At 50.5% G+C, this 18009-nt stretch overlaps 4 protein-coding genes across 4 annotated transcripts; 2 read left to right on the forward strand and 2 right to left on the reverse strand.

Moving 5' to 3' along the window:
• Positions 1–1478: 1478 nt before the first annotated feature.
• Positions 1479–2257, forward strand: ACO1O0_006727 (uncharacterized protein; the record flags this gene model as incomplete). Its single annotated transcript, XM_083196109.1, has 2 exons — positions 1479–2132; positions 2231–2257. The coding sequence occupies 2 exons, from the start codon at positions 1479–1481 to the stop codon at positions 2255–2257; spliced, it is 681 nt and encodes a 226-aa protein (XP_083049125.1).
• A 1277-nt stretch (positions 2258–3534) lies between these two features.
• ACO1O0_006728 (protein kinase family protein) lies at positions 3535–5829 on the forward strand (the record flags this gene model as incomplete). The annotated part of the gene is made up of 1 exon (XM_083196110.1): positions 3535–5829. One exon carries the CDS (start codon positions 3535–3537, stop codon positions 5827–5829), a length of 2295 nt encoding a protein of 764 aa, XP_083049126.1.
• Positions 5830–9868: 4039 nt separating this feature from the next.
• On the reverse strand, positions 9869–10883 carry ACO1O0_006729 (uncharacterized protein; the record flags this gene model as incomplete). The annotated part of the gene is made up of 2 exons (XM_083196111.1): positions 9869–10394; positions 10474–10883. 2 exons carry the CDS (start codon positions 10881–10883, stop codon positions 9869–9871), a joined length of 936 nt encoding a protein of 311 aa, XP_083049127.1.
• A 2605-nt stretch (positions 10884–13488) lies between these two features.
• Positions 13489–14623, reverse strand: ACO1O0_006730 (uncharacterized protein; the record flags this gene model as incomplete). Its single annotated transcript, XM_083196112.1, has 3 exons — positions 13489–13871; positions 13945–14355; positions 14572–14623. 3 exons carry the CDS (start codon positions 14621–14623, stop codon positions 13489–13491), a joined length of 846 nt encoding a protein of 281 aa, XP_083049128.1.
• Between the last annotated feature and the right edge of the window lie 3386 nt (positions 14624–18009).

The raw sequence follows: 18009 nt of genomic DNA on the forward strand, positions 1-18009 counted from the left end.
GCGGAGAATTCGATGAAATATGTAAGCATCCACTCCTGTAGTAGCGGTCCTAACTTCTGTTTCTTCTCATTACCATATATCATCAATCCATCGCTGACATCTCATGTCAGGTCTCGGTTTTGCTCTGCGCAATCAGATTCCCAGTACTGTGAGAACACTATGTGTGTTCGAGGACTCGCAGAGATTCTACGATGCCTTACCCCCGCGCCTATTCCAGCCACATCACTTACATCTATATGGGCAAGGAGGTTGGCTTGATCCCGGGCATTCGATCGAAGCGACTTTTGCCTACAAAAGTCGAGAGCTACAGCATCTTGCCGTCTCCTTCATAGTCAATGCCGAGGAAGTCTTTCGAAATTGTCGAAAGATATGGACCTGGCCACAGTTGGAGTCTCTGGCACTCACATCGCAGCTCATGCAGGACGAGTATGAATATTTCCCAATGATCGACAGTTTGATATGCCAAGCCGCGGTTATTGTACGGCGGATGCCCAAGATACACACATTTGTGCTCTGGAATGGAGGAAGGCAGAATGCTTGCGCGTTCATATTCCGTATGGTCAGAGACGACGCTTCCATCACTTGGCGCGGGTCGTGGAGATGGGAGATGACTCCTCGTGCTCTCGAGCGGTGGCAACTTACCGCCTCGACACTGTCTTCTTCTGACCGGAGGGAGGGAAGAAACTGGGCGAAGTAGTGCACTTATACAACCTCACAGTCGAACTGCACAATTAACTAACTAAATTGCACATTCAACCCCTCTCATAATTGGCCCAGACCTTCAAGGAGTACTTGAGTTCTAACGCCCTTTCCAAAGTAGATTTACAATGACCTCCAAAAACAGGAGTGTGCACCTCCAGGCTCCCACTCAATTGAGCTGTTTTCTATTATTAGCCAGTGCATATTCAACAATCAGTACTGCCACAAGCAGTAAAACGCAGCACACAGCCACCACACATGCACAACTAAGGTAAACCTATGATGATGCATGTCAGCCTGCAGGTAGACGCACGTTGCTGAGCAGCCCCTCCCGAGTCAGGATTGGACACTATGAATATACGCGGCAGCAGTTGCATACTTAAACAGCATAGCGTGTTCTGCGGACTGGCTGCATGGTTTAAAAAAAGAAGATGCTTCGAACTCCAAGGCCTACTCAGCGACTAGACAACTATCGTGGCGTTCTTCATGTTCTACAACCGGCTTTGTCTATTATAGCTGAATGTGCACTTCTCCAGCCTGATGTACACTTATCAACACCACCAAAGTATTATTAGCCCAGTGTGTCTACGGAGAGTCCGATTGGTTTTGATGAGGCTTAGGCATCGCTAGTTTTAAAATACTATAAAGACCAAGAGGAACATCGCCACATATGCTATCTATCAAGCATTCTCGTCCTCATCTTCAGCATCTTGACTCATACTCTTACTCTCACACCTATTTTCACACTTCTCCTCCACCAACCCTCCCCATCATTCATCATGCACGTCACCGCCATTGCCCTGCTGGGCGTCTGCATGGGCATCGCCCAAGCCAACCCAATCACCGACGCGGGGCTCTTTAGACGACAGGATACCGTGAAATCATGCGACGACGAGAGCGTCGACTACACCGGCCCATACAAAGACGGCGAGGGCACATACGCAACATCGGACGGCGTCTCACACCCTTACAAGTTCCCCAGAGTCCGCAAGTGCTGGTGGGACTACTTCGTCGTCACTGCGGAGCCCCAGATGCTCCCCTGGCAGCGAGCCTCCGGCAACAAGTACTGCACCGGCACCGACACCTGCACCGTCGCCCAGATGACCGGCGCTTCCGTCTGCCAGGGCAGGTCCACAACCATCAGCGCTGAGGTCGGGTTCTCCATCGAAGGGTTCACCCTGGGCGCGGGCGTGCAGACCACCGAGTCGGAGGATAAGTGTGTCCAGGCCACGGACACGACGTCGTGCGTGTGGAACGACCAAGGCTGCCATGTGATTTGGACCCAGCAGGAGGTCCTCAAGCAGACTGGGTACCGCCGCCATCGGTGCAACTGGGGCAACGGTGATGAGACGGAGTGCATGGGTGACTGGGAGATGACCACGCCTACGGATCGGACTGACTATGGCTGCGGGTCGTCGTGCGATGACACGAATGTGTGTGGTAACACTGACGGAACACCTTGTGCGTGATTTGAGCCTTGTGACTTTAAATGCTGGCCCGGGAGCATGATTAGGAGGATGTTGGGATATAGCTTGGTGGAAAGGATATAGAAAAGTAAATTAATATTGAAACGCAGAAATTAGCCTTTGCGACTACCGAACCTCTTTATACCTTGAGCTTTTCTACGAAGCAAAGATATTCGGGCTGCAAGAAATCTCTACCTGTACTTCTTCCCAGAGGGCTTTGGGAACCTCGTGCTCCGAGCGAGCAGGACTCTAACCAGAGCTTCTCTTGGACATTAAGCTCTACGTGCGAAGTTGCCCTTGCCTGCCATCATAGGCGCCGCTGTGATGTGCGCAGCATCCTACAGCGGCACGACCACGTAGTGATATACTGAGGAGTATGGTTTCTAGACCCTTCTTATACATGTTGAAAAGCTGCTGTCTCGGGCAGCCTGGGCGGACCTCACTTTTGTAGCTAGCTTCCTTTCTCATTCCTTAAGACACCGGATTCCCACGCTGGTGAGACCCGATAATCAGAAACACCCTCAAGTCCAACTTGATCCTAGGGATGCCAACGCAGCGCGGCAAAGCTTTTTACTCTACGCCTAACCACGGAAATCTTAGCACGGTCTTTCCGGACTTCCCAACAATACCTACAGTTCGCAAAGTATAGAAACCCCACCAAGAGAATTGTTATGTCGCCTCTCATGACGACCATCACTCGTGCTAGTGTGAGGTCGAGTACCCATTTATTAAATTGACCGCAACCCCTCATACAACGCCCCTGTCAAAAAGACGGAGAAATTTATAGGTCTATACTATATATCAACATTTAGATAGTAGACAATTTAGGAAGCGTATGAAAACCAGCTCATCACGTAGAGTCCCAGAAGAGGTTGGGAGAGGCGAAACGCAGGTACAGGGTAATCTTACACTAATACAGCATCTTTGAACACTCCCAACTCTGGGCTCATCTCACCAAACAATTAAGAAACCCCGCGGCTGTGCTGCCCAGGGACTACATGAGCGACTAATCTGTCTGAGACGTCGCTTAGCCAGCGCCAAGTCGATCGCCGTATTTACTCATTCCTCAAGGGTACGGCAGGTCAGGAAGCTTTGGCATGCCGACCTTGGTGGGGCTCGCGTTGTGATGCAACAGGTCACCTGTGGCTCAGCTCTGGGTGTGCCCATGGTGTAGCGACCCGCTGAACACAGTTTAGTTCGCCAGCACGTGATGAGTCGCGTTGTCGTGTTTTCCCCATCTCCACCCTGAGCCTCGAGTCCCAGCGGCACATGCCTACCTTGATCTATCTGTACCCTCACCCTTCTGAGCTGAACTCCCCAGATCACTGATCGGGCACTCGATCATGGCCTTTACACACCAGTCCCCAGGATGACACTGTCTGAGGAGGACCTTCAGATCATCTCGGAGCGCCCGCTCAACGATACCCTCGATCCTTTTCGAGACAAGCTGTGCGATACCAACGCAACCGATGACCCACGACAGGAAGATGTCGCTATCCTCCTAGGTGCCCTGGTTGCCTCGCCGGCAGCATTTATTCTTCGCTCTCCCGACGGAAGTGGCAATGTTGCGGTCAAACTGTTCGGCATACAACAACATGTCAGAGGTGGCTTGATAGAGCTTGGCAGGTTCCGGCCTCTCACCCGACACGTCATCAACAAATCTCCCGACATCGAAATTTGGGAAGCAGTCTTCACCATCATCGAAAATCTCAGTGATATTGCCCCCCCGCCTTCGAGCATCGCCGCAACCTTCAATGGTACACCGGTCAAGAGCAGCTCTAGTCGACTTGCCGATAGCGAAACACGCCACGTAGTGGAGAGAGAACTCTTCTTCGAAGTAAAGGACTGCACCTTCCGCAATGTTGGCGGGTTCATGGACAGATTCTTCAACCCTAAGGGCTGGCGTAAGGGACAGGAAACGATGCTGAAGGGGGTCATGACAGCGCACAACGGGAAGAGGTGGACAGACTTCCCAGTCACGCTTGACGAGAAGCCAATCTGGGACTGGTTTCGCTCTCTGGAGGACCGTTTCCTATCCGACGCACCACACAAGCTTCATACCACCAAAACCGCCAACCAGTTCAAAGAACGTAAAGGTCAGATGGATCTCTTCTTTCAGATACCAGCCAAGAAGCCGGGCAGTACGCCGACATACAAGGATATCCTCGTCATCGGAGAGCACAAGAAGTCATACGACAAGAGCCGGTTCAAGGAGGATTTCCTCCAGCTCACACGATACGTCCGAAGCGTCTTCACGGACCAGCCGACCCGCCGGTACGTCCATGCATTCTTGCTCTGCGCTTCGATGATGGAGCTGTGGATCTTCGATCGTTCTGGGCCGTATAGCTCGGGTGCATTCGATATCCATGAAGAGCCGGAGAAGTTTGCTCGGGCCCTTGTCGGGTACGCTACGATGGATGATGCTACAATGGGTCTCGATGCATTTGTTGAGCGAGAGCACGGGCACCACAGTGTAACATTGAATGATGCCAGCGGCCGAGAAAAAAGTATCAGGCTGGGAAGGCCGATCGTCCGGCAGAAGGCTGTGGTGTGTCGCGGCACCACATGTTTCGAGACGCGAGGCGGTAACGTCGCGAAGTTCTCTTGGGTATCAGATAAGCGGAAGCTGGAGGTGGAGCAGCTGAAGCTAGCTGAAGAGAGAGGCGTTCAAGGGGTGGCGAGAGTTGTAGCACACCGCCAGATCACCACAATCGCAGAGCTTCGAAAGGGCTTGGAATTTCGGGAACGCCACCGATTTCGGAATGACACAGTTCACTTTGACGATTTAACGTCGACTAGCAGCGGTGGGAAGCGCAAATCTTCATCCGATCACACCTCCGATAGCGCGTCGGGATCGAAAAGACTGCGGCCCAACAGTCAGAGGCGGAACCTGCCCGAAAAGATGACCCATTCACTGTCGAAGCACACGAGGCCAAGCCTGTACACCTCCGGCGAGGACCTGTGGGAGAATAGGATATACTCCTGTCTCGTCATCTCACCAGCTGGCCGGGTGATCAGCGATTTCCGGACGATCGAGGAGCTACTTGCAGCGATGCGCGACGCTATTAAGGCGCATCAGTCTCTTTATACGGCGGGCAACATCCTACATCGCGACATCTCGTCAAATAATATCATCATCACGAAACCTGAAGTAGCAAACGGGTTTCAAGGCATGCTGATCGATCTTGATCTGGCGAAGGAGCGGGACAGCGGTCCCAGCGGTGCGCGACACCAGACTGGCACGATGCAGTTCATGGCAGTGGAGGTGTTGCGGAGAGTAGATCACACTTATCGCCACGACCTCGAATCCTTCTTTTATGTCCTACTTTGGATGTGTGCGCGTCAGTCGTGGCGCAATGGGTTTGCGAATCAAGAGAAGCCATCACAAGAGAGCCGTCTTCGGAAGTGGGAGATTGGAAGATTCCAAGACATTGCAGATGTGAAAAGAGGACACATGACTGTAGATGGGCTAGAAGACATTATGGACGAGTTCCCGAAGTCTTTGAGCGGTTTAAAGCCACTTTGCTTGAAGATCAGGAAGATCCTTTTTCCCCTGGACAAAGACGAGAGGACAAATTTCGGGACACCAGCTGGAGATCCCAACCAGCTATACAGGCCTGTGCTAGCTGCGTATGATGAGGCCATTGATAATCTTAAGCACTAAGGCATCTCCTAACCATATTCCATATTTGAACCGCTCTTTGTGGGGTTATGTAGCTTGACTACACGGCTTAAGCCCCCGACTTAAAGCAAATGAATTTATGAGCGATCCCATTTGTAGACCCAGCTTCCCTAGGCCACTAGGAGATAGATACCTTCAGTAAACTACATACCCTTCTGTTGAACTATTACGCGGATTATACGCTCCTAGCCCGGCGCTAATATTGCAACGATTTAAGGGCCTTTATCTTGTTCCCTTCCGGCCTCGAGTTTGTTAAGTTTATTGCTGGATGCTGTCACGGTACAACCTCACGGGGTCGAAATGTATTACAAATGCCTTATTCTATCATCTCTCATGGCGTGGCAACACAACTCAAGGTAGTCAAGCTGCATTGACTAAGCAAAGCAAATGGAGGTCAGGCGGCCAACCAATGAATGCAGAATCTATTTGTTTAAGATTTGGTTGGCTGTGGTCTGGTGTTAGTTCAAGTTTGCTGTGGTGTTGGTTGGTCTGATTGCGACGCTGATTGCGGTGCTTGTCGTGCCGTACCTATGCCGTGGGCAGGCCAAGCTAGTCGAGTACTACCAATCGTAATGATTCGTGATATTGTACAGTATTCATTTAATATAATATACCTCCTAAGATACTGTAAATACCTATAGACTAGATCATAACTAGAATGGGAAGGGTGGAAGTGGTATCAATTACATGCATGAGGCTGCAAATCCCAGCCCCCCCCCCTCCTTCGCTCCTACACCGCACACATCAACGACAGTCCGCCTATTTCCAGTCACCTTCTTCACCTTCTCCTTTAAGTGCTCCCGTTAATCCACAGCGCAATGGAGGCCCTTATGGCGGACTTACGCCGCCTGCAAATATCAAATTTCTTTGAAAATAGCGCTCCTACGACGCAGCAACAATGCGACCAAGAAGCTGAACGAATTACAGGCGGGGCTGTTTGCCCAACGCCCGTGCAAGGCGGTGCCAGCTACACCGTCTTGGCCAACGATGGCGCACTTGTCGTCCAGTTTCGCCTTGGCCGTTCTCCTTTAGACCTCGATTTTCTTGGTTACATAAAGAAAACCTACGGAAACTTTGTACCACGCCCCGAGTTGACTGGGAGGCTGGGGGAGCTCTACGTCTATTCAATGGACAATGTAGGCGGGGTTTCTATGTACCTTGCCCGAGAGAAGCTACACCAGGATAACTGCAGGCTCCTACATCGAACCGTGAAGGATTTTGCCCTGTCTGTCGATCCCATCTATTTTAACTCGAAGGAAGCCGTACCGCTGACTTTGGGAACCTAGGTTCTTCGCCTCTGCTTGGCACAACACGCCGAACGAGATGCCATGTCCAACCCGAGATTCGCTCTTTAGCGAGTATTCGTCACGGCTCTCGCAGCTAGCCGAAGGGTTGCCCGAGCGCTTTCACCCAAGTCTGAAGTATCTCATCGCCAACCTCCCGAGGCTATTTGCTAAAGATTGGCCGATGGTACCCAACCACGATGATCTTCTAGAAAACAACATTCATGTGGATCAGGAGACGGGCCAAATTTTGGGCATCTGCGACTGGAAAGACACCCTTATTAGCCCGTTTGGTATGTCGCTCGGGGGCCTCGAGAGCGCGCTTGGCATTCGGACGAAACGGGGCTGGCGCTACCATGCTAACCAGCAGGAACTCCGGGACATATTCTGGGAGGCCTTTTACGACGCTATAGGTCAGGTCTCTGAAGAGCAGAAGAAACTTTTTGAAGTTGCAAGGTTGGTTGGGATCTTCCTAGAGAATGGTTTCGATTGGGATAGCGACGGGAATACATTTCCTGCGGGCGAGGGACATGAGACCTTGGATTATCTGGATGCGGTCGCCCTGGGACTCTTGTCTCCAGCTGAGCAATGATGTTAGGGTTGGCTTGTGAGAAGTGGGTTTTGGAATTCAATTATTATACTCCAGCTATTGCTCGCATGTTTAGGGACATTACATATAGGCTGGATTTCAACACAACTATCGACATTGTCAGGGACCTCGCGGATACAGCCAACATGAATAGAAGGGCCACATGTGACTGCTTCAGGACTTCAGGCATACAAATGCGGGATCACACCCTAAAGGGCTGATATCTTGATCTTGGAGCCAAATCGTCGTGGACCGATCGCCGATCACCCAAAAAAGCTACGGTCGCAGAGCGCCTGTCTCGGGGAGGCGAGTAGGGCGGAACTGATTCGAATGCATCTAAACTAAGCGTCGAGTAGCCCCATTTCTCACTCCATTAGCTGACTTGTTCGTATGACTAGACGAGCCTGAGGGCCAGCTTCCGACGAAAAGATCATGCAGTGGTTCGTCGTCTCCGACGCCAAAGTGTCGGCCAATGCCCATTCCTGTGATAGTAGACGAAGGTGGTCTTGAACTATTAGATTGGCTCTGCCGCTGTATTTTTCTAGGACGTAATTGCTAAATTCGTCATCGTCCGTTGCTTGCTGAGCTAGACGGAGCGTCAGGCTAGAACATAACGACAGCCTTGGTCGCGAGAGGAAGGGTATCGCACCCACGGCCCGTCGTTGTAGAGACCTAAGCCAGGGGTATAACGGGAGCAGTTAGCAGGTCCTGAATGCACCAACAAGAAGTGATAACCAATCAGAGCCTACAAGAATCTATGCCCGTGTAAGAGTCATGCCGGTGTAGCAATTGCCCAAAGTTTATACATCTTTCGACTCGACTAAGTTGAATTTAATAGCAGCGTTGCCATGGGTGGCGGTGTAGTCTAGACTATTGCGAGCGCTACCCCAAGGAGCAGGAGGATGATAGGGTAAATCTTACTTGAGACCAATATAAGGACGGGAACCCTTGCCGAAGATGACTAGGTAGTGATCCAATTTTTCGTTAGCTATATATAACCCTGGAGATGGATATAACCGTCGAGTCTCCTGAATGGATAGGTACCTGAGCAGTGCCGCTTTTAGACTAAGCTCCGGCTGGGTCCCGACTAAGCTAGTAGGTTAGTAGGCATTATACTTTAAAATTAAAACCCTACTATAGCTGCTTATATAACTCTATAAAGTTTATATAAAGCTTACTATTTATAATAGTCGACCTAGTATAGACCACTATTTATCTTATATGATTTCTATATTCGAGGTATCTATTTTCTATACTAGCAATTTTCTAAGAAGTCGCTAAAGCCTACTAGCTAATATCTCTAAGTTAATTTATCGACCTAGAATTTATTAAGTTATAAATATAAAATTAATAGCTAAGGAGTAAAAGAATTATTTAGGAGAAATTAGGGGGTTTTATATAATAGTAAATATTTGCTTATTTACTCGTAAATCTTATCCTAAAGGTCGATCCTTAGATCGCCTTTAGATCGTATATATCTCCTTATGCTACGTCCTTCCTTAGTTATCTATGCTTCTTTATTACGTATCCGTAGGTTAGGTACTAGTTAGGGTTCCTGGTTCGTCAGGTTCGTAATAAGCATACGCTAAATAATATCAATCTACTATAATATCTTAGCTATTTATAGCGTATTAAGGCGTGGATATGAGGAGGGAGGGGTTTGTCCCGGTTGTGGAAGGTATGCCAAATGGTGGATAGCAGGTTCACCACTTTAGTCGAAGCAGTCACATGCTGACACCCCAAGTACGATTGTCGATAGCCGAATGGTTTGGACATACGCCGCTCTCAACGGGCGAGGACGGTAGCCCAGCCTCAAGAGCAGCTCATGGCCAGAGTACCTAACGATCTCCTTTTGCCTAGTGCTATCGTGACGCTGATCGTGGTGATTGTCAGCGTCTTCACCATCACTTAGTCTACGGGCCGATGATTCTGCTGTGTGGAGAGGATCAAATCGTGGGGCTGGAAATTGTAATAGCGGTCTAGCGCATGGGAGAGCAAGGGGCTCGCTATTATAAATTTGTATACTTTAATCCCAGAGAAACTCTTCTAGTTGATTTATCCAAGACACAGAAAATTCTCTGACTTGGAAGTGCCATCATCATCATCTGATAAGTTTGTAACGCGACCCTAGGGTATCGCATCCCCAGATTCACAGCTCGGAATGACCAGCATCCTCCGAGGGCATATCATACTGTGACAGGCACTCTCCCGGGTTCGCAGCGCACCACTCGTCACAGTACGACCTGTCAAGCCTCATCCACATCCAGTACGCCGCGCCCTGCGCGGCGGCAAAAGTGGGATCCTCTGGAACGACGAGCTCTACCTCGGGCTGTGGTTGTTTCTCTTTTACTGTAGCAGCTTCTCTGCTCCGGGCGTCGGGGATGCCCTCCACGACCTGTTTCAGAACATGCTTAAACTCTGGCGCATCGGCTGCCTCACCGGCAACGAGAACGACAAAGTCGAGGTGGGAGTGTTCGGGATGGGTCTTTACGTGCTCAGTCACGCGGTCTAGAAGACGTTTGCGGAGAGAGCCCTGGAAGTCCTTGGGTTGCTCCGACCCTTTCAGCTTGTCGAGGCCATATTCGGGGTCAATGGTGCTGATATGGTTGTCCCAGGAGTCGAAGTAGAAGCACCTTGCGACTTGGAACGAAGTGTGCAGAGATTGGTTCGTGTAGCTGTTGTTTTGGGAATCATCAGCATTTAATACCTCTAGAACATGTTCATTTTCTTTTTTTTGTGTTCGGTGGATGGTACCTGATGAGAAAGGCAATGGACCCCTGCCCACTTGGTCCGTCATCAACACCACAGTATCTGTCGAGACACAGTCTTCGCTTGCTCGCGGCTAGAAGGGCGTTGGTCTCGCCCAGATAGGGAGGATGGCTGCCTTCGTCGGACACTGGTTCTATGCCCACCAGCCTTAAAACATGGTCAATGGTGCTGCTGCCAGCCACTTGGCCGTCCCAAGCTGCCATCCACGGCACCGTGACGGCGGCGGAGTCAATTGCCTGGCCCAGGGCAGCCTCAGAGTCGGCCTTCAGGATCCAAGCCATGTCGACCAAGAGGGAAGCATCCTTACTTGACGGCAGGCGGAGGATCCGCAACAGCGAACCCCACAGGCCCTGAAGAAGGCTCGGGGGCTGATCCGGGGCGGGCTCCTGAACCATTCGTCGCATAAGCGCCGTGTAGTCATGGCTGCCATGGACTTTTGCAAGATTGGTGACAGTCCCATTATAGAAGCGGCCAACGGATGTTCTGCAAAACAAGGAGACACTCGAGTCTCCCCCCCTTCTATTAGCAATCTTAAAAAATCTCTTGGTGTGTGTAGCGTAATGTAGGAGCCCGGTTGCTCGTGTGGGCAAAGATGGACCGACTCACGCATATGACTGGCCAAAGTGGAATGCTACTGCAACGGGGACGACGTCCAGAGCCGCCGGTGGTTCTGGAGACGCATGGTGGTGATTTGCGGCGTGGACGCGACACAGCAGGAGGGGTAGAGTGAGGCTGACAATGCTGACGAGGAAGACACGGCTGGGGAGTCTCGAGAGGGGCGACATTTTGGATGGGTGGAGGGCGGCGTGCGGGACGTTGTCGATCCCAGGGTTATGTCTGTCTGACGGTCGAAGAAGCGAGAGGAGGAGGCGACTTGTGGTAAACGAGAGCCAACGCCAACTGTGGCGTGCCTGAGAGAGACTTGAAGTAAATGTATCACGAGATCAGCGGCAATATTTCGAATGTAATAGGAATTTGTTGACGGCGAAGAAGTTGTTGAAGCCATGGTGTTCCTTGCTTGCTCTTTATGCACGTGGTGAGAGAGGGTTGTATTCAACACGTGCTGTGGAGCTCAGGCCGCAACAGTAGCAGCAGCGCTGTGATTAGGCAGGTTTCTGTGCCCTTCACTCTGTTGGCGGCACTAGAGACTGGAGACTCGGAGAGATTCGAGACCCATTGTCCTCCGGGTTTCTCGATATCGCGATACATTTTCTTTGCAAAACTTTTGAGCTTCCATTTATGAAATGTATGTGTAGTACTTGCTATGCATTCTCGGGTTGACGGCTGATAGATACAACCATAGGGGCGCTCGCTGGCACACGCTAGTGATGCCACTACTATCGTCTACTTATAGAATGACAAGAGTAACGAGGGGGTCTAGGGGAGACTTCAACAAACACCAATGATCCAAAGGGGCCCTTGGTATATATGAACTCTAAGCGCCCGGGCTAAGGGGTGATGTATGCTGGTTCTAAACCTGAAGAGCACGGCCCCCATTTACATACTTGCATGGGTCATGGATACATCCAGGTAGCTACCTCATATATCGCATATCCTTATAGTCCATATCATTGATATATAGTAGGTTGATTAAGAAAAATAATAACCGGGGAATCTTAAGAAAAAGAGCCGTCTTAGATGATATATCACTAGGCTACTTTAAGCTAAAGGTCGCAGAGACTCAAAGCCCTAAGCCCCTAGCCGCTTAGGTCAAACCAAGAGATGCTTAATGTGTTAGTCCGACGTGCATCGTTAACTCCTATCATAACTTTACAAGGCAGACTTCAGAAGCCGTAAGACTACTGTAACCCGAAGAGGCTTGGCAGCCCCAATATGGTATTCCGTCGATGACTATCAGGTACATGTTAATAATATTGAGGGATATGTCTATCTGTACATGGTCTAGGCGGAAACTCCATCTACTTTTCCGGTGAAGCCCCTTACCCGGACCTCTGCGATGACGTCGGCCCGGATCCCACCAACTGGACCGTCTATCACTCCGTCAACCATCTGGGCTAATGTGACGTGCCTCTTGTGCTCTCCTTTGCAGTCTTTAACCCCCTCGACAACCCGGAGACCGGAAAGACAATCGGAGCATACACTATGACCACTTCTCCCGCCGATAACGACAAGAACAAGCGTAGCGCTCCGCCAATCTTTCGAGAGACCAGATCCAAGCCGCAAAACGTTCGCCGCAAGTCTAACGACAACGGCAATAACAGCAACGACAATAAAGACGCAGATTCTCAATCCAAGCATACTCCCCAAGCTGCCTAGAAAAACTCCAGCATAGGATCCACCGGCGACATAGACTTTGTCTCTCTCAGGCTAAACAGCTCAAGTCGTTCCTCAACTCGCCTAACGTCAAATCTGCCGACCAGGGGCCGCCAACCATGTACTTCCTCTACCGTCCCGATGTCCCCACTGCACTTGGTATCTACGCCGGCTCTGGTGTCTCGACCTCTCCCCTGTTGGACACATTCAATGATGTCGTCGAGTCCAATGGGCATCCGGGCCACGTGCTGATTCAAGCCTGTCAATCACCATCTGACGACACTGCCGCTGCCGTCGGAGTGGTCGCCTCCTCCAGATCAGACAGTCTCGTCGCCGCCCAGCTCGCCGTCAGCCGGTGGGCAAACTCGACGTGCGTCTCGACGGAAGGCTTCGAGTCCGAGACTGACTGAGCGGTACCTGAGCTTTTGCTGAGCAGCGCCTGAGCAACAGCGGCGAGAGCGCTATTCCCAATTCGGCGATACACCAAGTCGCCGTCATTGCTATAACCACCGGTTAGGGATGAAGTGGGTCGAGGTTGGGGAAGAATATGGGGTTATCATGAACAGAAGAATATTCAATAACCCCGACTTTAAGCCCCTTTGTAACCAAGCAACAGGATCAATCTAGTGAATAAAACTGATCCATTTTCCCAAGTTGATCGTCCCTTTAAAGCTTCTTATCGGGCCAATGCTGTGCCCTACCACTGGCCGGCATGCCGGCTTTTTATTAGAAAGTCTTCTTTAGGAATTCGCCACTCTTGTTGATTAAGCCATCGTCAACCGAGAAACTCAGGTCCTTGACCTCAATCAGCGCCTTTTCCACCTCTTCACACTCGGCCTTGATCACGGTCCAAGCTGGTGCGCCAGTGGGGAATCGGAGGGGAATGGGTTGCTTCCGAGCAACAACCTCATACATGGCAGCAGCGACCTGCTCACTCGGTGCCCAGGTCGCCTGCATGTCTGGGCTCTTGACGTAGCCTTCTAGCAGCCTGGTGGGAGTGTCTGGCGCTGTGTAGGCGGAGTGAGCAGAGAGCCACGCCATACTGTCGCCAGCAAAATTGGTCTTTGTGCCACCGGGCTCGATGATGCAGAAGTGGACTGTTGGGACCCCTGATCAGCTTCAGACGTGATGAAGGGATTTGCGCTCGCTGTGAATCAGTGAAAGAATATTGGGGAAACTTACTGTTCCAGTCGGTCCGCACTTCCTTGCTCAGAGACTCAGTGTAGCCTTCCACGGCAAACTTCGAAGCGTGGTAGAAAGCACTTCCGGGGAACCCAGCGAAACCACCGATGGATGTGATGTTTAGTACCACGCCGCCAATCTGGCCGCTCTTGGGATTCTCGTCACGGAAGACACGCACAGCGTGTGCAGACACCTGCGCGGTGCCCCAAAAGTTCGTCTCGACGATGCTGCGAGCCTTATCCATATCCTTGGTGTTCATCACAAATGACTCCGTATCACCCATCAGGCCATACCCTGCGTTATTAACGACCACATCGATGCGGCCGAATTCGGCGACCGCGGAGTCGAACGCAGCGTTAATGGAATCGGCGCTGTTAACATCCAGAGCCACCAACAAGACGCGGCGGTTTTCTGTCGACAAACTGCCGCTCAGCTTGGTTATATTGCGCGCTGTGGCAACTAAACGCTGGGTTTGGTGTGAAGCAATGAGCTGTGCCAGAGCTAGGCCCATACCAGAGGAGCAGCCGGTAACTGGGTCGTATATGTTAGATACGACTCAAGCGTATCCAATACCAATGAGTCGCAGAACTGAGTAGATCAGCTTAGTATGAGCTTGGCGACACTTACTGAACCAGACTGCATCATCGGGCAGGTTATAAGTAGGCTTGGGTGATGCCATAATGTGGTACCGTGCAATAACTTGAAAGATATTACTGCACCGGAGAAATAGATCGTTTTCACAATGTTGAATAGGTGGAGGTATCGACATGTGTTTTGTTATATGCTTCCCTGGTCATCTATATGTGCGTGTCAGCTACAGAGTATCTGAAAGATCTCGGATTTAGTGAGGGTTATCAGGGGTATCGGGGATATCGGGGATATCGCGGGTGGGATCCGTGCCGGACTCTATATCTCGCCCTGGCTAGATCTGAAAACCACCGAGCATCTTGAATATGCATTCAAGCGGCCAAGGGGTTCCTGTTTTGTGCTGAGTGGCGGTGAGGTAGCAGAGCGGTGCGGAATCTGACCTGAACTAGGATGTACGGGATAATTATATCAGAATTTCTACACTGACTGTCTAGGTACATGATATCTCCCGGAATCTAGTTAATTTACGAAAGATATAGAATCGTGAATCTAACATTTCCATATAATCCTATACCATGTTCAATCCCCGAACTTCCCAATAAGAGATAGCTCCATGTTTCTCTCCTATTCCTCTCATCATTCTTACCAAACATTTCCAGCGGGAGGGGAGGTACACGGTGCCTGTTTCGTGGACATCATAGCCCTGTTAGCTTAGCTTCCATTCGACTTCGCTCCCTTATGACAGGATCCATGACATGACGGAGTTGACTCGCCTCCAGTAGAGGTTACCCTGGGCCACTGCCCTGCAAGCTTGAATGCTCGTAGACATGCTGTGTCAACTTGATATCTGAACCAGACTCAGCCAGGTTGATGGCCGGGTGCACACCTATCGTGCCTCTTCACAGGTCTATGTACCCATCAGCATCGTGTGTGAAGTTTTGGCCGGCGACTTGTTGGTTGACCTGCACGAGAAGCTGTGCAGAGTAGCGCCGGTACTGGTTAATCTAGCGCTGTTGCATTTCTGGGGTCAAGAGTTAGCTTCTTATAGACTTGTTAGTCAAGCCGTAATGTTGGTTTGGATGAAAAAGCCGCCTATCCTAACAAAAAGGGGGGAAAGAGGGAGAAAAGAATATATCGCTGAGCTCATGTGCAACTAACCTAGACTGGAGACAGCGCTCATAGTGTCCCAACACGTCTGTGAAGTGTATCGAATGGGGTTCGACTCGGGAGTATACTGCGGTGTATCCCCACCCATGATGGCCATGGTCTGCTTCACCTCCTTTGCTGCAAAGTAGTTGGGGTTGACGACATATTTTATGACCATGGTGGAACTAAAGAGGTCCGGTATATGAACGAACGGCAGCCGTTTCGCAACATTTGTTTGCTCTAATTCTTAGGTGTTGAGTTCCCCTGGCGGTGTTGTGCAGTTGTTATCATAACCGGAATAACCGCTGTCGCTGTTAACATCATTGGAGACCGCGTCTTTGTCGGCATACATATCGTGTAGCTGGATTACAGGTGCTAATGCCATCTTTGGTGTTTTAGAATCTAACTAGATCTGATCTAATGGAGCTCACAGTCACAGACAGCGGATAAATGTGCCCTTTTTCAATGCACTAAGCACTACATAAGGACTTTAGAAGATCAGGCCCTCGACGGGAGCAACTTTGTTATCTATACGGAGTGTAAGGCAGCAAAATCTATGAGATGTCTCCATGTTTATTGCCTAAAAGAGTCAATGCTGACGGGGAGCATGGAAAGGGTCTTCTTGTGATTTGTGAGTCTGTTTGCGTGTATCAAGGTACTTGAAGCGACGCCCTGCACTAGTCCTACCTTTGAAATATACTATAGATGCGCCTAATGAAGACCATTTTGGTCACAGCTATCCGTGGGGGCCGAATCTGTGCATTTCCTTAGTGTGGTTTACCCAGGGTATCGGGGAGCATCGAGGAAGCTGGCGAGTCTGCAGAAAAGAGGTACTAGAGGTGCCTTGTACTACCACTTGTAGTTAGTTGCCCCCATGCTAGTCGTATAGGGTGTGGCATACCTTAGTAGGTCCGGTTGAGGGGGTTTTGCCATTGAATGACATGACCACGCGAGAGCCCAAGCGGTAATGAGGCCGCCGCAGCTGACGGACAGGACCATGTCACGGTTCAGCTTCTTTAGCTCCTACTCGACGCCCTGACGTTGATGTGTTATATACTTAGCAGAGAAGTAGATGTGCCGCGTCTGAATGTATCGACGAGTCGTGACATCCCATATCAAGCGAGCAATGAAGGATAGCAAGGAGAAAGCCCGGATCTGTTGGCGTTCTATAACGAATTACCCCTACGAAGCTTTCTTATCAAGGGTTGTCCCAACATGGTCAAGCACGTCGTTGTGAGTTTCTTGGAGGGGCTTCACAAGGGAACTCTTGGGAGCCACGACATTGGACTATGCCGTGAGGATCGCCTCATCCAAGAAGGACTTGTCGGGTGTCTCAGTCTTCCACGGCCTTGTTTTTCTCCAATACCCCCGAGTCCTAGGAGTCTACCGACCGCCTGTGTGCTGAGTCCATGGCCCTGCTGCTCGCTGGAACGCTCACAGGCGCGCACACCCTGACATTTGTTGTGTTTTACATTCTTCAAAACCCCGAGATCTAGAAGCGGCTGAGAGCAGAGCTACAGCCTGTTTCCAACAACTACCCCAACAAGATGCCCCGTTGGACGGATCTGGGGAAGCTGCCTTACCTCAGAGGCTGTCTCAAGGAGGCGCTCCCTTTGAACGACCTCGTCGGAAACCTTGCCCGTTGCTCGCCGGGCGAAGACATCCAGTTCCACCAATGGGTCACCCCCAAGAAGGTTTGTAGCATAATTCCCGTGACTATATTATGGGCTTCCCGAGTGAAAAGCTCCGATGCTAAGATACAAGACTCTATTTTGCAAGGATCTTCTTTAGGTCGTAAATTGTTTGACTCTCGAGGCATACATCAAGCAATAGGCACGGCCAGTTCGCGTAGTGAGGAGCCAGCTTCGACACAAAGACGGATAACTCTCGGGGTAGTTACCGCCAGCTCCCCCAGATCTCCGAGGGAAGAAGAAAGAGAAACATTTGACATGACTAATGAGGCTAGATTTCAGTTGAAGGTAAATTAGGGACGAAGAAAATTTGTGAAAAGAGCGATGGACCTCCTTTAAGCACGACGGTGGCTTTGTCGGCCTGCATCTAAAGTCCGACTTGCTTAAATTACCAACATGGTCCCTTCAAGACACCTAGTCTCAGCCACAGCCCAAGTATCGCCATGAAATCTTACCCCTACTCAAAGATATTCTGTGCTTGTAGAATCAACGAGGTGCTCGACTTTCCCACGCCGTGCTCGCTTGTCTAGCAACCGCACTCCCAAGTGTTTTCTTTCATAAATAGATTCAAATCTCCGAATGCGCTCTACTCTATTATCCTGTTTCTTCTCCCACGTGTTTTTCTCAAAAGGGAAGCCCT

This window comes from Amphichorda felina (assembly GCF_050947745.1).
Source record: "Amphichorda felina strain 45539 chromosome Unknown scaffold_6, whole genome shotgun sequence".
In the NCBI taxonomy this organism is placed as follows: Eukaryota; Fungi; Ascomycota; class Sordariomycetes; order Hypocreales; family Bionectriaceae; genus Amphichorda; species Amphichorda felina.